Source organism: Symphodus melops (genome assembly GCF_947650265.1).
Source record: "Symphodus melops genome assembly, chromosome: 11".
NCBI lineage: Eukaryota > Metazoa > Chordata > Actinopteri > Labriformes > Labridae > Symphodus > Symphodus melops.
The window spans coordinates 21,423,614-21,446,032 of record NC_136701.1 but is presented as its reverse complement, the minus strand read 5'-3'; the positions used below and the strand labels follow the sequence as shown (position 1 = coordinate 21,446,032).

Genomic DNA, 22,419 nt, shown 5'->3' with positions numbered 1-22,419 from the left:
CTGGATTTTATTTTTACAGTCTATGGTCTGATCACTTATCTCCCCTGCCTCTCAGACGAGACAAATGTTCTTAGTCTTCCGGGTTAGTTTACCTGGAGTGATCTCGGAGCACTATCTTGCCCTATATTTCATCTTTAGCAAGGACCGGCATTTTCCCACAACACCCTGCTGCTGCTCGCTCAGATGACGAAAATGGCGGACAACTCGTCTTCGGTAGGTTTTCCAGAGATGTAATATTCATTTTTGAAGACACAGGCCGGGTTTTAAGGGGATTTAATTAGCACGTTTGTCTTATACAGGTGGAGATCGTCGAGGGCTGTCGCCTCCCCGTTCTTCGTAAAAACCAAGAACACGAGGACGAATGGCGTAAGTATCGTCCGGTTGTTTTTCCCCTCCAGTGCTAAGCTAGCTAAAGCTAAGAGGCGAACCTCAGCTGTTGTTACCGGACGCTAACGGCTAACGGCCTCCGGTAAACATCACCTCACAAACCGGGAACACATTAAGTCTATTTATCTGTTTTAACCTCGGCTAGAAATACTAAATAAATAATAAGTAGTCAAACATGTCAGCGTTATTCATTTGTTGTTATAACGCTTCACACGTTCATTTGTTGTCACACATGCAGGGGCGACTCTAGGGTCTGTTGGGGCCCTTGGCAAAAAAAATGCATTTGGGGCCCCTCTTACAGCCAGACAACCAGCTACCAGAAATAATAATTCCTCTTCATTTCCCTTCACTGACACGTTTGGTTTTCACAGGAATAATGCAGCAGCATGTAGCAGGGCTGTGACAGTGAGTGCTGTCAGATGGAGGGAGGGGGGAGGGATGAACAACATCTGCAAGCTTGTGGATGCTTTTTTTTGGGCTCCATTTGATATTTAAATATGACATTTTTCAGCTCGTCTGAATCTTTTAGTCAGGCGAAAGCTGCATGAAGACGTTTCACTCGTCTGATGACAGCTGAGTAGCATTTTGATAAATCATCCTAACATGGCAACCTGTAACAATGTTCTTGTCATGTAATCAAAGCACAGTGAAGGTTTTTTTTCTTGACTTTTCTCTCCTTTTTGGATTTTGCAGCTTTGGCTGAAATTCTTAGTGTGAAGGAGGCTTCTTCAAGAAAGCTTTACTATGTCCACTACATCGACTGTGAGTATAGTTTTCTGTGACTTCTTTGAACTATTACAAAGACGCATTACAGCAAAAACAAAACAAATAATTTTATGTGACTTTTGTTTGTAGTCAACAAGCGCCTGGATGAGTGGGTCACAGGAGACAGGCTGGACATGAAGAAGCTTCAGTTCCCTAAAAAAGAAGCGAAAACGCCAACCAAGAATGGACTTCCAGGCTCCCGTCCGAGTTCACCCGAGAGAGAAGCGGTGAGTGAGGTAACCGAATCTATCATTTCTATATCTACATTTTGAGTCTGAGTTTTCAGTAGACTTTTGAAGAGCTCACAGACGCTCTTTGTTGTGTGGACAGTAGAGCAGAGTATTTGTCATGATTCAGCTTCTTCCCCACATTATCGTTTTTTAGTTCGTATAAGACAGTTACTGGTTTCAGTCTACCAAATAACACATTGTGTATTTTTTAAAGGAATATATGTTCAGTCAATCGTTGATATTTGAGGATAAATCTGTCGGAACATTTTAGAAGTTTTGTTGTGCGGTGACTCCCAACCAGGCGAATTCTTCAGTGTTCAGCGGTCCACAGAAAGTTTGAGTGCGTCAACTAGAAAAAATAAAGTGTAACATTAAGTGCTACAACACAGAACACCAGACAGGTTTTGAACCACTTTTATAAAGTCGTCTGTCAGTTTAAAGAAACACTGAAAATTCTGTTATTATTCTTCGATTTTCTGTATTGAAGCTTCTTTCGTTCAGAACAGATTTTTTTTTTTTTTTTAATTTCCAGAGCAGCTTTGCACTTTCACGTTTTGTTGTTGAAAAGATGATGTAGATAAAAACCAAAGTCTGAACCGGAGTGTGTAAATAAGTGACATGTATCCATCTCCCTTCTCTTTCTGTTCGATTCAGAGGAAAAGTCTCGATCTCAACGTCCCATCTGCCACCGCTCCCTCCAGAGGCAAAACTCTCCCCACACCGGTACAACTTGATTTGAGCCATTCTCCAAATGACTTGAGCTCTCGTTTGAACCTGGTGTTAACATGCGTCTTGTGTGATCACACAGCTATCGAGTCATGCCGAGCTGCATGGAAATCAGGAAATAAACAACCACGACACAAAAAAAGAAGATGATGATCCAGTCGTGCAGATCACATCTGGAAGTGATTTAACAAACAGTGTATCCAAATGTTTGTCAGGTGTTTGCACTGGACTTGTCAAGCCGCGTTTGAGCTTCAAATCTGTCAAGGTAGCCGGCCTTCTCTGTTTCTGTTGTGGTCTCTCATGTGGTGATAAAATGGCTTATTGAATGAGCTTTCCTTTTCTGCAGATCTTTGATTTAAGTCACGTTTACTTAAAATGCTGTTCATGAATTGGTTAAATGTTGAAATTATTGATTATTATTTTAAATTATTATATTATGTTAATTGGCACATTTGGAGGAAAAAGCCTCGTGAGGACTCTTTTTAATTGTAACTCCAGTGCAGTAACAGCTGACCAGAGTCTGCTGCATCTTAATACCAGGTTTGAATAGGCTAAATGAACACTAGTTCCACCTGGAGGTTATAGGGAATAGTTCAAACTGAATCCTAATGATGTGCATTAGCTATTAAGACAGACAGTCTGAGCTCATGTCAGTGAACACTGCAGGCAGTTTTACTGTGGCGTTGTGTTTTTGAAAAGTCAAACTGACTTGAATCGTAGCACATAGTGCGGTATGGTGATATAAATGGATGTGTGTGTCTGTGCGCGCTCTCCTTTAAAGCTGAATATCTAACCCTGCTTGTTTGCTGCAGAAGAGGAAAGTAGAAGCCGTCCCCGTGGCGACTCAGGTACCCCCGGTCACCCCCGTGCCCTCCCTGCCAAGTTCAGCTGAAGCCTCTCAGGCATCTGTTTTTCCTGCTGCGAGGGAGACCAACACCTTCAAGTCCCGCGAAGACCATGAACAGCTCTCCTCGCTCACGACGGTAAAGACCATCCTCTGGGTTTCTTCAGTCTTTGAGTTGAAGTCGTTACCCATCGTCTGTTTTTTTTGTTTTTTTTGTTTTTTACTGATTATGATCTTTAAACCTTAGAACGGCACAGCTCGGCGACTCATCCCCTCACAGCCTGGGAGGAAAAGGAAAGCTAACTGTGGAGGACCTGACGAGGTATTGGCCCTCTTAACAGTTCCTCTTTTTGAAATGTTCTGTTTATCCTACATGTGATCCATCCGATATCATTGAATGTATGCTGGTGACGTGCAGCTTTACTGATTCTACTCATTAGTGGAAGAACAAATTACATTTAAGTCATTCAGTGATGTGTTCAGTGACCAAATGGTCAAATGTATTCAAACATTATATTTCTAACAGAAAATATGTTTGTTTTTTTGTGCTTGAGTTTTTAGCCCGTGTTTATTTTCCATTTTGAGATGAAGGGATGAATTTTAAAATTCAGTACATCCATTAAATTGAATTATTTTTTAATGTTGTTAATTATTTGTGATGTTTATAAGAGTTTTATGTTGATCAGTCATCACCAAGCAAAGACCGTAGAAGTTAATTTCTTCTCGGAGGTTTTGGATGTAGCTCGACGTGTGTGCTAATCATAGCTGGGTCCGTTTTAATGACGTGCATTTAAACGTACTTCTTATACACAATGAAAACAATTGAATGTGTTTAAACCTCAGAGGTGTCAAACTCATCTTGTGATGACGGAGGTCAATCACTCTAACATTGGTGTTTGTGGGGGGGTTTTTTTCTCTCTTCTCTCAGTCTATTGTCCCACCTGTCTGTTTGATTGACAGTGTTGTTCACTGGCCGCTGGTGAACGCAGCCTGAAGTGTACTAAAACTACAAGTTCCATTTAGCTTTCAACTTGTCCTTCAACCAGACAGTTCAGAGTCGCTCACATTAAATTTATTGCCCGTGTTCTTGTGTCTTCTTCTTCTAGATGATAAAGGTTTTGCAGTATAACAAACCTCAGAGTGCCAGTGTCTTTCTGCCACCACCAGAGGTCAGCTCTATTTCTTATTATCGTTTGTTGATTCTTACTGTCTCAATGATCTGTGCCTCAGTGCCGTTTAGTGATTCTGATCAAACTGTCTCAGATACGTAAAGTCTATTTATGAAATGTGTTTGACCCGGAGGTGTGACGAGTCCGCTCTTTTCCCCACCAGGATTCCCAGGACAGCTCGGATGGCATCCCGACTGCGCCGCGCATGACGGGCAGTCTGGTGTCTGACCGCAGCCATGACGACATCGTCACCCGGATGAAAAACATCGAGTGCATCGAGCTGGGACGCCACAGGCTGAAGCCCTGGTACTTCTCCCCGTACCCACAGGAGCTCACCACGCTGCCCATCCTCTACCTCTGTGAATTCTGTCTCAAGTACCTCAAGAGCCTCAAGTGTCTGCAGAGGCATTTGGTAGGAGTCCTTAGTGTGTCACCGGCCCAAGCCTTTAATCTCTCGCTGCTTAGATTGTCCGACATTGACCTCCGTCTTCTTGTGTGCATCGTCTCTGACAGACAAAATGTAATCTCAGACATCCTCCAGGCAACGAGATCTACCGGAAAGGCACCATCTCGTTCTTTGAGATTGACGGCAGGAAAAACAAAGTCAGTGAAAGGACATTTTTCTCTCTGCTAAACTTGTCCACAACATGATCAAACACTTTTCCATGAACATGTTTGCTGTGTTTGTTCATTTTCATGCATTTGCTTCTATTTCCAGAATTATTCCCAGAACCTGTGTTTACTTGCAAAGTGTTTCCTGGACCATAAAACCTTGTACTACGACACAGACCCTTTCCTCTTCTACGTTATGACGGAGTACGACTCCAAAGGCTTCCACATAGTTGGCTACTTCTCTAAGGTACCAAAAACCTTTCAATACGTCTCTGACACGTTCCCCTTTCTATGTCGAGGGTTCCCAATCTTAAACGTGTCCTCGTCTGTGCAGGAGAAAGAGTCGACTGAAGATTATAATGTCGCCTGCATCCTGACGTTGCCTCCCTATCAGCGGAGAGGTTACGGCAAATTGCTGATTGAGTTCAGTAAGTGCTCAGTAGATTTAGCTCGTTCATACTTCCTCCCTTCTTTGGTCGTTTTCTGTGTAAGCCACATCTGTGCTTATAATCTGCTCGCTCTCAGGTTACGAGCTGTCCAAGGTCGAAGGGAAGACGGGGACTCCTGAGAAGCCGCTCTCTGACCTCGGCTTGTTGTCCTATCGCTCGTACTGGTCGCAGACCATCCTGGAGATTCTCATGGACCTAAAGCCTGACAACGGAGAGAGACCCCAGATAACCATTAAGTGTGTGATTGTTTTATATTTTAGTCTCAACCTTTCAGAACGGGAGTTTCATGGCCGGTTCTCTCTGATCGTTTGATTTCTGTTTTGTACCTGCAGTGAAATCAGCGAGATCACCAGTGTAAAAAAAGAAGACGTCATTTCGACACTTCAGTACCTCAACCTCATCAACTATTACAAGGTGAGGAACACAATCTGAACGGGTGTACTGCAGGATTTGGTAAAATGAAATGAAAACGTGTTCTTTTAAAACTGCCATTGCTGACGGAAGTGTTGACGGATCAGAGGACGAGATGTTGTGCTGCTGCGATATTCCTTTGATTAAACAGTTGATAAGAGAAAGTAACAAAAGATTTTCCAACTCAACTAATTTCTGACACTCGACTGTTGCTAAGCAACCCAAACATTCTCTCACACCGTTGGTACTTCATGTCCATGGTCACCACAGAGGCTCTTTTTGAAGTGATATTTGTCTGCATGTTTTACGTCTGTATGTACAGAGTGTGTTGTGGGATTCAGAAGAATCAGTTTGATTAATGAAGACAAACTGTCTGCTGTGTGTAAGCAGGGGGGGGATTTTTTTTGTAATCTATTCATTGCAGTACACTCCTGAACATGAGAACTGAATGTGTTCCAGTTTTAAAAATGTGTCCCCCTTGTCTCTTGAACCCAGGGTCAGTACATCCTGACTCTATCAGAGGACATCGTGGACGGCCATGAAAGAGCGATGCAGAAAAGACACTTACGCATAGATCCAAAATGTCTCCACTTCACACCTAAAGACTGGAGCAAGAGGGGCAAGTGGTAGAGTCCTGACCTGGTTCACTGAACACCTTCTCTCAAGTCCAGATCACAGACTGGATGCACACTGTGGATCAGATAAAGGTTTTTTTTTTTTTTTTATCAAGAAAATGGAAACCTTGAACACTGAAGGGACTGCTCTTCAGAAAAGAAGCAAGGAACAAAAACAATCCACTCAAGCTCTGTACACTTTTATTGTGAATATTCATCACATGATTGAAAGCTCAAATGCAAGAAAACACAGCACACCGTCTACAGTCCACAAGATCCTGTTTGTGACATTTAAAGTGAGATGTGGTAACAAATGTGTAAATTAAATCCTGACACTAACTAAATTATGGAAAAAAGATGGTGTTTTTCTTTAAAAAAAACAACAACAGGGAATTTAGTTTCTCTGGTGAATCCAGACTCGTGTCGAACCCGCTCAACTGCTCAAAGACAAATGTCTGTTTTCTCTTTGCCCCTAAAACCTTTTTTATTTTGTCTAAATCTGTTTTTATTTGCCAAAAAAAGTCGAGTCAAATGACTTGCTGAAAAATATTTAGATGTTCCACATGTATGGCGTTATGTTACAAGAAGCTTCCCTGTGGGACCGTTTCCTTTTATTCATTTATCTACAAGAGCTGTGAATTAAGTAAAGATACCTTTAACACTCGGTAAATGTCTTCACACTCCAAAATGAAGTGGTTTTTTTTTTGTTTGGGATCTCGTATTTTTAAGCATCAAAACATCCCTCAAAATGCTCTCCTTCTGAAAACTCAGGATTTTAAGACAGTCATGAATAATTCTGGAAACAAACCCTTCTGATAAACTGATTAACGTCACGTTTGCCCTTACACTCCTTATCAATCGATATAATATTCAAATTCTGAGCCCCACTCTTAAAGTCAGTTCAGTATGATTCCCTTTGAGTGCCTGAATGTCAACATATCCTTAAGTTATCGGCTCGTAAGTTTAGTGACCTTCAGAATCAGATGTGGATCCTGAGAAAGAATACGTTCCTTCAGTGAAATAAAATCCATCTGGACCTTCAGTTGTAATAATTTCACAAACCACAAAAGCCACCTTGTGTTTGTCTGACAGAAGAAGCTCTGTTCCTCATTTCCTTTTCATCTGAATGGATGGAGAAGCTGTGCTCTTTGTTTTTGATCATTCAGACGATCATTTCTTCTTTTTCTTTTCCTCACATTGTCCTCGTCCATGATCGTCTGTACAGTGTGCAAAGAGACAAATCAACTCCTTAAGTTAAACACGTTCCCTGTACCTGTACATACTGGACCTGATTGTACAAAGAAATAGCTTAGAAGACGAGAAGCCATGTTGAACTGTTAGAGGAATGTAAATTTTGTGTACAGTTGTCTTTTTTTTTTAATTTTTATTTTTACTTAATATAAACTAACTGGCTGAACGATGCAAACAGAAAAAAAATATGTGAAAATGTTAAATGACTTTCAGTTTGTACTTTGTGTTTCATGTGAAAGAGTCGCTGTTGAAATGATTTAGTATATCTTTAAGTGACACACAGTGGAGGGTTTGATTTCAACGTTTGATATGAGAACTTGTTGAATTGATAAAAAATAAGAAAACTTAAACTTGTCTTAAATTTGTCTTTACGTCGACATTTCATCCTTCATTATTGTTAATAAGTATTTTAGTCCCAGCGTCACCTGTGCATACAAATAAAAACAATATATTCATTGAAGTTACGAAATGGTATAGGGACATTCAGGAGTCCTCTGATCTGGGAAAAAAAAAAGCTTTTATTCTAGAGCTGTTGAGCGATTGTGAAATTCATTCCTGTTTGCCTTTTTCCTTTTGAGTACAAGATGACCAAACGGGTAAAGTCGAGCAAAACGAATGTGTGCACGAGCATACAGGTACTCAAGTCTGTAAAATAGAAAACCAGAGCAGAAAAGACCTATTGGAGATTATTACCTGGAAACAGAATTGCACAAAGAGGGAATCAATAAAGTTTAATGACAACACAGCAGCGACAGGTAGAAGAACGTTTATGTTAAGGCCACCAGGGGGCGACATTGTATATGTCATGTGAGTCTTTAGACTTAACCAAACCACAGGCTGAAGTCAAACTAGAGTGATATTCGTTAGTTAATGGGGAAACAAAATATTGCTGTATGTCTAAAATTAGTAGACAGCAATAGTTTCAGCCAACAAGATTGTGGATTAATCTGGACAGGAGAAGGACACCTTGAGGTGATCAAGTCTGGCTGCCCAAGCTACAGGGTTTACCTATATTGCCCTACAAACGTTTCTTGATCAAACTTTGTCTTCTCATTGTTGTAATGAATCTACAGGTGAGCCGTACTTTTTTTCCAGACTCCACATCAGGCTTCTTTTCTCTGTGTCTGGAAGAGTCACTGCAGCAGCCTCCACGAAGACAGAGAGTTTGACGTCCTTTTAAATAATCCTCAACGCCACTCATTTATAAAGTCTTCCTGACAGCGTCTGGACCTCTAAGAAGTAAGTTTTTCTTCTGTTTCTGGCTTTATGTGTATACTCTGACATTAAATTAATCTAACAGGAAAACTGTTATTGAATAATTTTTCTTCCCTGTATATAAAAAACAGTAAGAGGGCCCCGGTAGCGCCCCCCCCCCCCCCCCCCCCCCCCACCGCACGCGCACAAACAGTCTGACTCTATCTACTCCTATCTCCATAATGAATATACCCCCCCCCCACACACACACACACACACACACCTACACACACATACTCTCATAACAGTTAGATCACTTGTTTGCGGTTGCTTACAACCTTAATGTGCACTGCTTTTGGAGTGTAGCCATTGCACAGATTATTGGCTCAGATTTTTGAAAGCCATCCATTAAAAGCTTTCACTTTGGAAGAAATAATATGAACTATGGTATGAATCATTAATGGAGGTCTAGCATTCTGTTTACAATTTACTCGCCTTGATTTTTATGAATGAAACTTGTTTGTTTTTTTATGTTGAGGAAAACATATTGTCCAGTGTTGATTCCAGTTTTTGTCTCATAAAATGTGAAATGAAAAGAGGAGAAAAGTTTCTTTGCTAAAGTCTTAGCTGAACATATCCACTTGGTGTCACTGCAGCACTGATCCTCGTGAAGTCCCGTTCACAAGATGACCTCTGGTTTGACTCACATTTAAAAAAAAAAAGCTCAGGCCTCACAAATCATGCTCAATGAAAACTCATGTATAAACAACCTTTGTACCTGTAAGTGCAGGATGTGTTGAAGTGTCACACAGGATATATACTCTGGGACTTTTCTATTTCATTTTTTATATTTTTTTATTGAACAAGCAGTAATTAAACCTTCAATATATCAAGCCTGGTTTATTTATATATAGCACATTTTAAAGTGCTTCACACAAGACATAAAAAAATCATGACAAATGGAAAAAGAATAATAATTATAACTGCAAAAAACAAAGCGTTGCCAGTCACAGAAAAGATTAGATATTCAAATTTATTTTTAAAAAAACCCCAAAATGTATCAAAAAAAGACAAAATAGGTAAATATCCTCTGATTTAAAACGGAGATGTTATCTGCTCTGCGCTCCTTTCACTGTTCCATTGCTCTGACATCCTTGACTTCAGAGTCTTATCTTCACGTCAGGAACAGATTCACCTGCTGGTCCTGTCTAATTGAGATCGATTTAGGCTCACAGTTTGTTCCTTCTGTGTCGAGCACAGCCCAAAGCTGCCTGGGAACACCGCCCACGGGTGCCATGGTGGTGACATTTGTCAACACTTTAAAAAACAAACAAACAGAAAAGAAGTCAACGAGTATAAAAAAAAAATAGCAAAAAGAAACAGAGTTAAAATAAAAGATCACATCACCTTCATTTTTTCTCTGCCTAGTTCATGTCACTATAAGTTTGTATCTTTAACATATTGAGTAGGGTTAGAGCGTGGGTTATCAGTTGTTGTTGCTGCTGATATTATTAAAGCTTCTGTGAGGAACTTTCATTGCGTGTTGGTTTTGGCGCCCCCTGTGGACAAAGCTATCTCTTTGTCGATCTTTTCCTGTCCATGTGTGCATATTGTTTTCTAACCAAAAAATATCATCTTGTAGTGCAATGTTTCACACCATGAATCTTTGCCATTAAAAAAAGGTGAAACAACAGCCGTTTCTGAAGCGTGCCTTAAATCTTTTTGTTGAACACCTACCCTGCAGCAGAGTTTACAGGAATTCAAAATAACCGCATGGAAAGAATCAATGTCCTCACTAATGATATCTCCTGCATGTGGAGGTTATTTAAAGTCATCAGCGTTAATTTCAGTGTGATTTGTAACAAGCTAAAAAAAACTCCTCCCTGGAGCTTTAACCCCCTTCTGGTCCCAAAACGACAACAGAAGGGTTTCAGGTCCAAACTATTTGATAAAATTCAGAATATGATAAAATGTGAAAAAAGGAGTTTACTTAGAAGTATAAAGAGCATCAATACTATATAAAAAAAAAAAAGAAGCTTATTTTTACACACATTGGGGATACATCTGGGGGAAACATGTTGGTTTGAGGCTTCAGAGCATGTTAGTGATGTTGCTGTTGATGATGATTACAAAATAAATACAAAGACCACCGTTGGCGTAGTGATTAAGCGCCCGCTGTACAGAAGCTGAGATATTCTTCAGCTCGTGCTCATAAGATTTCCATCAATTGGCTAAAATGTATTGGTGATATTTATATAATTTTAAACTTTCTAACTAATCTGTCATGAATACAAAGTTTGAATTCTTCTGATTTAAAGAAGTTGAACTCTACTTGACCACGACACACACACAGGAGAATACTTGTTTTTGAGAAAACTCTGTATCAACTGGTGCCTCTGTTTTTATTCTCCTTATCTCCTAAAGACACACACCAGCAACGCAGGCTGCTTCTCCTCCCCTGCCCCCACCCAACCTCAGACCAGAGGAGAGCCACTGACCTGCTAACACACGCAGCCATATGGTACGGCCGGGACGACACTCCATACAGTAATTAGGGGGATGGTGCTGGACACTTCATCCCGCTGCAGCAGGTTGAGACGCACAACTCCTCTGAACATCATGATGTTTCTCTGGAAAAGAACGCTCACAGGTATGTTTGTTGTTAAGATGGAGCAGTGACCAAACAAAAACAGCTTTGTTGTTACACTGCTGTACTTCATTGTTTCAGAAGCAGGTTGATTGTTTGTTATGGTCTCAACCCACCCAGGCTACGTTTGGGGAGTACACAGAGGTCTCTGCAAATAAACAGACTGTCAAACACACACACACACACACACACACAGACACACACTGTGACATTTTCACCTTTGCCCCTGAGTCTGCTCCTGAAGCCTTTATCTCACTCGTGCAGAAATGTCACAAGAAGGAGACTTTAAATGAAGACTGTTTGATTGCCAGAGTGTTTCCTTTTCTGAATATAAGAGAAAGAGAATGATGCAGAAATAGTGTGTATGTGTGTGTGTGTGTGTGTGTGTGTGTGTGTGTGTGTGGGGGGGGGGGGTTTGACTATCTTGATACAGCATTGCATCAGCATCTAATCTGCTTCATTTCAAACGTGCTTGTCATGTTATTATTGGAGGATCTTTAGGATGTTTGATTCAGCACAAATTTAACATTCTCAGTCCTGCAACTGAAGCATTTTGCAGTTCAGTTTAAGACACACAGAGCTCTCCCCGTGGTTGCTGCTGCCCGTCGCTGCCTCAACCTCGCTCTGACAAGGAGATGAGGGGGGTAAGGAGGGGGGGGGGGGGGGGGGGGGGAGATAGGCTGGGTAGAGCTGTGTGTGTGTGTGCAAGAGAGAGAGAGAGAGAGAGGAGGAGAAAGAGGGGGGTTGGCTTTAGTCTGATGTGAATGGAATAGAATCAGCAAGAGAAAGAGGGAGGAGGACGGCACAAATCAACCTGCCTCTTGACTTTAACAACAGAATAAGAGGAGCCGGTTCAGACGCCACAGAGATCGAGGAAGTGTGTTTATTTGTGTGCGTGTTCTCTCAATTTTATTTTCGGAGAGAGGAAGAGAGAGAGAGAGAGAGAGCGAGATCAGCAGACAGGAGGAGGAACTGAAGCAAGAGGAGGAGGAGAACGAGCCTCACCGTGGAGATAGATAGCAGAAAAATGCTGTCATGGGGAGAGCAGGGGAGGGAGTCGGCAGAGAGAAACAGGATGAAACAAGGCAGGGTCGAGCGGAGCTGAAATGTGGAGGTAAGCCTTTTCTTTCACTGTGTTCGGCTAACGGGGAATTCACATTCCAGCCTCTCTGTGTCCTCTTTCTGATGGTAATGAATTTAGATAGATGGATGGTGCACACCGCGAACGCCACATACCTCCGTACAGGCAATCTCAATCCAGTCAGAGACAATGTGTGTGAGCAGCAGACGAGATGGAATAATGGTTTATCATTATCATGTCACCGTTCTTACTCTTCTTAAACCCATTTTGTTGATGTCAGCTCGGAGAAATTGATTGCACACACTTGACTCAGGTGCCTTGAACGTCTCCTTTACACACAACATTATAGGTTTGAATCCAGCTGACAACCTTTGTCGCATTTTATCCACGGCCTCACCACCACCACCACCACCACCTCCCCTCCTCTCCCTCCTCCTCCTCCTCCTCTCCCGACACTAACCCCCCCATCATCTTTCCTGTGTCTCCTTCCATTGTGTTGCACTTCTCCAACCCAGGCAGGCAGAGATTGTCTCAAAATACAGTGTTTTGACATTGCCCAGAAGAGGCGGCTGCTAAAAAACCTTGCCTGGTGCCAGTGCTGTGCTGGAGCGCTCGTGGCTGCAGGACTCAGAGAGATGAGGGCAAGGTTGGGGGGGAAAGGGGGGGGGGGGGAATAGGCATGGGGGGATATTGAGAGAATGAAAAAGAGAAAGAAGGAACAAAAAGAAGATGAATTTGAGGCGATGCCTTTTTATGCTCGTCTTTATAAGATCAAGAAAAGGGCATCAGTGTGCCGGTAGATTTGTGTTGATGAGGAGCATTGTTACACTGCTGCATGTGATAAAGAGCACAAACAATGATGGAATGGAGAAGCACCACCGGAATTGGGGTGTTGTTTTCAAGGTGGCCGAGAAAATGAGGGATGTGGGGAGTCAGACCCCCCCCCATCCCCCCCCCCCAAACTGCACCCTCCTTACTCTCCTCCTGCACCCTCTAATTTAGGACGAGGCTGATGTGTGTTTACGAGACATGAGGGTTTCAGGGGATGGGATGGATAGGCTGCTGAAGGGAAAGAAAGGCAGGGATGGAGAGCTGCTGGGGGGTTGGGGGGGCGGGGGGTGGGGGGGAGCAAGCAGCAGCGGCTTACATAAGCCAGTGCACTCAAAGGACGGGCCATTTAATTTACATTGAGCCGCGCGGCTCCTCGTGCAGTGTGGTGCTCACTGTGGTTGACATTAGCATTTTAAACAATATAAATGCAGTTGGAGCTGATGTGATGGAAGGAAGGATGTGAGAGGGCTGAACGTGACCTAGTGGCTTTGTGTTGATGTGTTTGTGTTCCTGGTGAGGCTGGCAGGAGGGAGGGATGTTTTTTCATCAGGGTCAACTTTGAAATCACAATCCTAAAGTGCATGCGTTTCAACTCAACGCCACGTTCTCCTGCACCTCCACTTATTGTCTCAGTATGTCTGCATGAGGAAAACTGACATAACTGTGCGAACAGTATGCAGCCCATTCATCCAACTCAGCTGCTGTAGACCTTGTACTGCATTAACAGTGAAAATCAAATATAGTAAAATTCTCAGCTAGATCTACGTCTACAGTTGGCCCTTATCTGGAGGATTTGTGTAATAACCGATAGAGCGGCTGCAAGTAATGACATTTGGTGTACAAGCTAACCATTACCAGAATAACGTACGCCATTGTGTTCTTTTTGTCCATAATTTGCTTCCTTGCTTAAAAGAAGGATCGATTTATTTTCGTTTCATTGAGTGCCCACTCTACTCAAAATATGTTTTACACAAGTGAAGCAGAAAGACGTTCACTCTGCTGGTGAAGTAGTTAAACTATTAGCGCCAATTGCTTTCCATTATTCCTCCATTGGAATCATCTCAGTGACATGTTAGACGATCACGTGTGTGGTTTCAGTGTTCAGAGTTTCATCTTGAGATGTGAGTGTTGACAGGAGATAAGAGATTTCAGCCACAACTTTATGATTTTTTATTACACTGCTCCTAATTTTGATCTGCTCACTTCATAAATTAACAGAGTGCAAGTAGACGAGAGTGAGCGGTTTGTTGGGTTTGAACAATTGTTGCTTTTTCAAATAGCTGAATGCTTCCTTTTGTATTCATTTTTATCAGTATAAAACAGATGTTTAACATCGTGACCAGACAGACAGTCCTGTTTCCATGATGGTCTGATAAAGCCGTTCTGCATCTTAGACAGACAGACAGACAGACAGACAGACAGACAGACAGACAGACGGCCTGTTGGAGTAATTGTGTTAGACACACAGGTGTCACATAAAAGGTGAATAACAGCAGATAGACAAAGACACTGGGAGTTATAATGAAATATTATCTACTCTTATTGATTGCACAGTTTTAATCGTTAAAGCAACTCTGATCACATGTGATATATTGTCATTTCTTTGTCCAATACACATCCAGACCGACGTGAATTAGCATCATGTTGTACCTGGTGCTAAATCTCTTTGGTCTCTTCATTTGTCTGGAAGAAGAGTTGATTTGTGAGTCTGATCTGCTCGTGATACATCTGATACACTTCAGTTCTTGTGAAGTTTCTTTTGAGACGGAGGTCACAACACTCGGTTTTTTAACCTCGAGAAGAACACTAGTAAAAGTCGAACAATGTCGATACCTGTTTCGACACTGTTAGAAAAAAACATTATGAAACTAAGCTTTGGTACTTTAGTCTTAAAACACTCAGTCTGTTCGTCACTTCAGCAGTCAAAAAGGAGTTAACTGTTATTTTAAATGTTTTAAATGTGAAACTTGGCCCTATTTTTTTTTAGTTGTCCAAGTGCATAGATGAAATCAGAAATGTCCAAATGATCATAAAAATAGTCAACATGCCCGGGGTTTGTTGTTCATAGTGCATTAAAACACAACCCAGGGGTGTGTTTTCCTTTGAGAGGCCTGTGTGGGACTCGTACTATTCCAGGTTGAGTAGGAGGGGAGCAGAGTCAGAGGAGACTCTTGAATCGATCGGCCTACTTTTATTTCCTCCACCGAACAAGCACCAGGAGAGCCTGCCTGCGTACATGAGTGTGCCATGTTTGGATCTTATTGTCTAGCAGTGAGGTAATGCCATTAAAATAATCCTTAATGCTCCCTCGCTCTTTGTTTATGCCGACTGTAGTCATCAACCTGTCGTTGTTGTGAGGTGGAAAGATCTAGAAACACTGATGATTTTTTCTGTGTGCCCTCTGTGTGCATGAATGATAAAGTTTGGTGACAGCCCCACACAGTTATTCAGTGAGCTTGAGTCACTGTGGGGGACATCACACATCAAACTGATGTCTCCTGTTGCGGTTTGTCTGCAAGATTTTAACTTTAGATCACGTCACTTATCCTGCTTCTCTCAGGACGATTCAGCTCGAACAAATCGCTTCCAACAGTTAAACTCTGCAGTCGACGCTGGACAAAATGAGGAAGGGAAAGGCTGTTTTAAAGGCACCTTGAGTTTGAACCAAAAGTTCTGATTCAAGCACTTACATGAGCAAAGTGACTTTATCTGTTTCTACTCTCATTCATTAAGATTAAGACCGACATGTTGGAGGGTTACCAGGCAGATTTAGTTCTGGTCTGACTCAGCATTGTAGGCTTCCTCTCATTTGGAGCCATTTTGCCTGGCTACACCCCGGCAGGCCCCCCCGTGGGGGGGCTCAGTGAGGGAGGCAGTTGGACAGGCGGAGCCTTCTCCTCGTCGGGTGGCATGATGCTGGCAGAGTAAGCCTCTGGGTGGATCCTCTTAGCGAGGGCTATGTGTTGTCACCTGTCCCCCGTTGGCTTCTGGACTTAACTGAAGATCAGGCCTTGCTGGTTTTATCTGGGGCTGATTCTGTCCAGTCGCACCAGTGAGAAAAGAGAGAATGACTCACTCATCTGAGATAAACAGGAGTGCCGAGTAATCTGTTAGATTTTGATAATATTGAGAATGAAACCTCGTCTTTGTAAAAAGTAAAAGTATCTATGAAAGATTTCAGCTATAAAAGCATCCCTGAATGATTTTAGAAGTCCTCGTGTGTGCACAAAACAATCCAGTTAGAATTTTAATATGACACAAAGGAATAATCGTCATTAATATCCTTTCACGAAACCCATCATCCACTCGAGAGAGAAGACAAGGATGAACAAAGACATAGGTACTTGTCGCACAAAACACATAATCACTATTGATGATTGATACTTCAGACCCATTTCAAGAAGTGAATTGGTTTTTGAAATGTATATTTTGATTGGAGCGTGAAAGAAAGATCATAAGACACTGATAGTGGGAGCTGAAGCCTTCCTGAGTCGTATTAATGTAAGCATTGATTTTGATTTATTTAGATAACACACATGTATGAAATAAATTAAGGATTGCATCAGACAATGAAGCCCATTCGAGCTTTTTGTCCTACTCAGTTATGTCATACATACATTAAACCATTAAGCGGTGCAGTGGCTCTTTCTCATTGTTCACGCTGCTATTACAGGAGAAGTGCACTCGAGGGTATTTAGAGCCACTGAAAGCAGACCAGGAGAGACCATTCACACTGAGGCCACGTCACTTCATCGCCACGCACGGCAGCGAGTGATCAAAAAGGCCGAAAACATCCCACGCTGAGCAGAGTGTAAAACTGCCCTCACGATTATACTGGTCTTCTGATGTATGAGAGATTATCAACATATTTATTCCCACTGAAGAGCGTCTTTGTTCTTTCGCAGATACGAGGAGGAAGTTGCAACCTCAAATGTTTCATTTGAAATGTTAGGGAGCAAAAATAGAGAAGCGAGAGGGCAGGTTGAGCAGACACTTTCAGTGCGACAGCACAAGGCAGCGACCGCACACAGAAACTCACTGAGAGCTGTGACCTCAGCGCCAGAGGTGGAAGCAGAGGAGGGGAGGTGGACGTCTCGTGTTTTCGTTTAAATTAAGCCCCTTCACACCTCTTTCAATCTTCGTCATCTTCATTATTGTGACACAAATATGTGCTCGGCAGTCGCAGAGGTTACGTGTTAATCTAATACCTGAAGAAAAGTGACGTCCAGGAATAACGAAGTCAGCTTTAGAGACACGCTGATAAACTCTGTTTGTAATGTCTCTGTGAATCATTTCATGCAAACATTCGTATATTAATTCATACCAGGCATTTCAGCATGGCAGTGACGCACTGAGCGATTCATTCACAAGTGCAAATGCAAAGCCACAAGTGTACCGCACCAGCTCCTTCTGAAGACTAAAGCCGACGCACACAAAGACAGCAGTACATCTGCCGCTTTCTGCATCACCACGGTTAGCATACTGGTGCATGATCTGCTCGTTTTTATGTAGGTCAGAAGTTACAGAGCCGCCGGTGTAAATGACACAAGCCCAACAGGCAAGCGAGCGTGCTAATGCAGCAAGTGCTGGTTAGATTTGTGCAGAAATAGTCGGTGCATCGGACGTTGTTTTAACATGTTTTAATTCTTCTTTTTTTATGTGAAGTATTTATACATTCAACTCTGTAGCTTCAAGCTTTTACTCAACTTAAAGACTTCACAATGTACCAGCTGTGATGGATCCAACACATCTTATCTCCAGCTTTGTTTTATTTTTTTCATCTTAATGCATCAGTACTGTTCAGTAGAATTGTCACAATATTCATCAACGCATCAATGAATCATTTTCAAAAAGCAATGCAACATGGCATACTTTTGTTTGTGCAGTTTCTGACGTCACGCCAACCTGAACAAAGAGCTGGAACAAAACAAGTCGGTGCGACCAAACCAGCCCCCTTTTTTAAAAATATATCAGTAAATAAATAACGAGCTGAAAGTCCCAAAAAAGAGAATTAGAGATTATTATTTGTTCTCTGGTATTCCACTTCATTCCCATAACTCCACTCCCTCTCTAAGTCTAAGTCTAAGACTTGCTTGACCACAGCTGCTTGTGCGTGTTCTCTTCTTAGCCTTGGGGTTTGTAATGATTTGGGTAATGATCAGACACTATATTAATAAAATAACTATACAAATATGGATGGAGTATAATTTTTTGCAGAATGCCTGATGTCAAGCTACTCTTGGTTATATGATTGTATTGTCGTGTTTCTAATCCAACACTAAGGTGATTGTTAAGAACATTTATGAACAAAAGGTGAACAAAGTGCTGAACAATCGAAAAGTTCCAGCCGTTAAAACAACACAAAGAAACACTGGGACCAATTTACAGCAGGACTATGAAATATTAAAAATGTATCAAGACCAGTGTTGATCCCAAACCATTGCAGCATTTTTAAATGACTGTACTTGAGGGTGGAAACCGAGTAAAGAGGAATAATTGGAACAGTATAATAAAAAGAAAAAACACAAAGAAAGCTGTGTAGAGGTTGATGTTCTGAGGGTACTTTCGCTTTGAGAGTCAACAAGAGACTGAAGTCCATTTCTTCAATAATGATACCAATTTGTTTCCACCATCACCATAATGGACACAGGCTCAAACAGTGCAGCCTTTCCCCACTGCATCACCCTCAACTCATAAGTTTAATGCTTAGTTAGAGTTACGGCGAACAGCTTCTGGGGATTTACTCCCATAAAAAGTGATTCTCAGCTGACAAATAGGGATGAGTGCGGGTACTTCAAGGGCTGCAGCCATTTCATGGGCACTCAGCGACATTACAGCGGACAGTGAGGAGGAGGAGGAGGTCAGAGACTCTTCCTCTCAAAGTAGAAACGGTATACAGGGGAACAGATCTGAAAGCAATTTTAGTCAATATCTTTTCCACAAAACCTCCAGATTGGCTTACCCCAATGTCAGCGGAGTAAACGTGAACTGTATCTCAACATAATAGACGCAGTCATAAGGCTGAGGGTCAGTTCCTTTCCCTGTCACACACACGCCCACACACATGCACACACACTCAGGGCAGTCACAGAGGGGCAGCTGCTCTTCCTGTCACATCTATGAGGCTTTTATAGAGTCAGCAAAGACACACATGCACACACACATTCAGGCCTTGAATCTCTCTGCCTGTCCCTCACACACACACACACACACACACACACACACACACACACACACACAGCCTGCCACAAGGTGTATTTTCACACACACAGGAAGTGGCGGTGCTCTGCTGGCACACAGTGTCGATGTCACAGTGAATAACATGTCAAACAATAGTCACAAAAGTTTGGTACTTTATTTTTACTGAAGCGGAGCAGCACGTAGATTCTGTTGGAAACAATGCTGCTTATATTTAACAGTGCATCAGTTTATGGCTGTGCTATTTATTTATTAGAGGAAGTCAGGTATTAATATGGACAATACTATAGAAGGAGCTTTTCTGAGCGTGCTTCCTCTTTGCATTTGCCCACGGGGGGAGGCTCACTGCTTCCAAACAAGTTAAAAAACAATATCTACATGCACTGATTAGTTTAACATTTAGATTTGCTCGATTGGCTTCGCTGAGTCTTTTACAGATTAGCAGCTTGAACTCTTTGTAGGACGTCTCTTTGTACGCATAGCCAAAAATGACCTGAAATCAGAGCAGACACCGCTGAAGTCATAGGACATGTGTTCTCAACGCAACTACAAGACAAAGAAGTCAGACAGACTCAGATATAAATCATAACAAATCAGCTCTGGTTTGTCTGCGTGTGCATCCTCGATGGTCCGAGAGTGGACAAGGGAGCAACAGACTAATGAATAATTAACATTGCAGTAACCCTCGCCCCCTTTTCACCCGGCCTTATTAATAATTCATCAGACTGAAGACTTATTTTCTTTTTTTCTTTTTTTTGAAGGACACATTTTGAGCAGAGCAGCTGTCCTTGAAATTAAAGGTGTATGATTGTGTGGAGATGAAGCTTAATCCTTCTGCAGAGCCGGGAGGGAGGCCTGACCTCCATATATATAACATAACAACAGAGCTATAGAGCAGAGCTGATGCACACAAAGACTGCATTTTCCTATAGCTCTTATTTTTGATTGGTCCATTTCTGGAATGAAGCGTTCAACATTTAAACCATTTAAAATGTTTTCATTCTCTTCCTCTTTGAGATAGAAAATGAAGATCTACTGTGACTCTTTCCTGACATGTTTGGTGGTTAAGACAACTCTTCAACATCCAATTAGCATGCATGTGCTGTAATAAAACAGGCAAGTGAAAAATAGATAACACAGGTTCTCATTTGCTTGGATTTGATGCTTCATTTGACACTTACAAGAAAATAACCACCAGATGATGTAATTGCCCTTCTGTTATCTGTCAGCATCACCTTAAAGTGCTCTGAAAACATCAGTAGAGCAAAATAAAAAATAAAAAATCAATTTGGTAGGGATGATTCATCTGTGATTTTTAAAGCCAAGATATGGGGAGAATTGTATGCACAGCAGGGACAGAGTGATTATCAATCACTGGATCAAACTGTAGCTTAGAAAGAGTGCAGGTCTCTGTGGCTGTAAAATAATACCCATAATATTGGATATCTTATCGAGGTTCTTCAGAAACCGCTTTTTTTTTCTTCTTTCGCCTTGACTGTTATCTTATTTTTTTAAATTGAGAACCAGGTGCTGGGGATGCAGGCTTACGTGTCTTCGGAGACCAATAGCTCGGACTGACGTTTGCAAAGTGTTCCAATGAAAAAGAGAGATAAAACACTTTAAAAAGAAGAGAAACAGAGAGAGAGAGAGTGCTGCAGTACCATCCACTAAGCGGCCCCTGGACTCGGCCCAATTCACTGTCCGCAGTGTGCTGAAAGTGGGCTGCACCGGCAGGGAAAGATTCAGGATACGTAGAGTAAGTGTTCGGCATTAAAATGAACTCATTTTTGGAATCAGATCCAGACACATTAATACACATTTAGTTTCTTAAAAGCATCACAGGTCACATTTTCTGCTGCAGTACAGTGAGGCAACCTGATCTCAGATGTAACTGGATCAATGAGGAGTGAGACTGAGTCTGGCTTTAAATTTCCCCAAATCAATCACTGTTAAGAGTTGATTTAGAGTTTGTGGTTAAGAATTGGCAGGGTGGCTTTTAACTATACAGATAGAGAGTGACACTATACTGCAGCAGCTGACCTCCAGACTGGAATACTGGAAGTTTAAAAGACTTTCAAGAAGGGATAACTCTTGCTCTGTTAAATGCATGTTGCTGTATTATTTACTTTAGTAACTGTTTCTCCATCTTCACACATCATATTATTGTCCCCTGTCTTAGCATGCTGCAGATCTAAAGACTACTTTCCTAACTATGTTTTGGCATGCAGTATATTTCAGGACTTCTCTCTCAAGTTGTTGAGGAAAAATCAGCGAGCACCACATGAATTTGCCAAAAAGTCAACGCAACTTGATGCGATGTAGAGGATAAGGGTGCAGAAAAGCTGGCCGATTTAGTTTCTCCTCACATCCACTTGCTGCTAAACTGTTAATCCAATTTCTGCTCGGTCACTTAAAGAGAAAGCAGGTCTACTCTCAGTGCAACATGTCGGAATAAAAAAATACTGTATGTTAAAAACACATGAACTGGGATAAAGTCGACCTCAGTGTCCTCTCATTTACGCTGCAGTGTCCGCTGTAGGCTTGGAGGTGTGGAGTACAAACCATGACGACACTCATCCTCTCAGGGTTCAGAAGTCAGTCATCTCTTCCTGTTTCACAGGACGCAGACTTGCATGAGCAGCACACACAAAAAAAGTTAAGTAACCACAACTTCCCCAAAACCATGTTTGTTTGATACCTCTGTCCTTTGACTTCATTTGGTGTCCTTTCAGCGCTCACCAGAGGCCCATTAACCTTGTCCTGGATTCTACATTGAAAAGAACCACATAGTTGTCAGTTATAACAAATGTCTACCTTGAGCTGCATTGGTGCAAATAAAAAATCAAATCCTTCCCAACAACAAGATACAAAGAGATATAATCCTTAAAGCAGATAAATAATGCTGCTGCAATGTCTAATTTCACATTTCCCTTTTTGCTGAGCGGATTTAAGGCTGACCTGACTCTGTCATCATTTCTGATTGACACAGGAGCTCAGCACACAAAGAGAT

General features: G+C 41.8%; 2 protein-coding genes across 4 annotated transcripts in view; both read left to right on the top strand.

Moving 5' to 3' along the window:
- The first annotated feature begins 82 nt into the window (after window positions 1-82).
- On the top strand, window positions 83-6,563 carry LOC306831777 (histone acetyltransferase KAT5-like). 2 transcript variants are annotated; one of them, XM_079356010.1, is made up of 16 exons: window positions 83-213; window positions 300-366; window positions 1,081-1,149; window positions 1,243-1,379; window positions 2,037-2,105; window positions 2,191-2,373; window positions 2,921-3,091; window positions 3,200-3,274; window positions 4,059-4,121; window positions 4,285-4,533; window positions 4,635-4,724; window positions 4,840-4,980; window positions 5,068-5,161; window positions 5,259-5,418; window positions 5,515-5,596; window positions 6,089-6,563. In XM_079356010.1, the coding sequence occupies exons 1-16, from the start codon at window positions 184-186 to the stop codon at window positions 6,221-6,223; spliced, it is 1,815 nt and encodes a 604-aa protein (XP_079212136.1). In that variant the 5' UTR covers window positions 83-183; the 3' UTR covers window positions 6,224-6,563. The 2 variants fall into 2 exon arrangements, with proteins under 2 accessions (XP_079212136.1, XP_079212135.1); XM_079356009.1 differs by having other exon boundaries at window positions 84-213; window positions 1,243-1,388.
- A 5,418-nt stretch (window positions 6,564-11,981) lies between these two features.
- sipa1 (signal-induced proliferation-associated 1) overlaps window positions 11,982-22,419 on the top strand; it is a 32,225-nt gene continuing 21,787 nt past the window's right edge. For both annotated transcript variants that reach the window (XM_079355510.1, XM_079355512.1), the window contains exon 1: window positions 11,982-12,413. The gene's annotated coding sequence lies outside the window, so the exon portion shown is untranslated. The remainder of the gene's footprint in view (window positions 12,414-22,419) is intronic.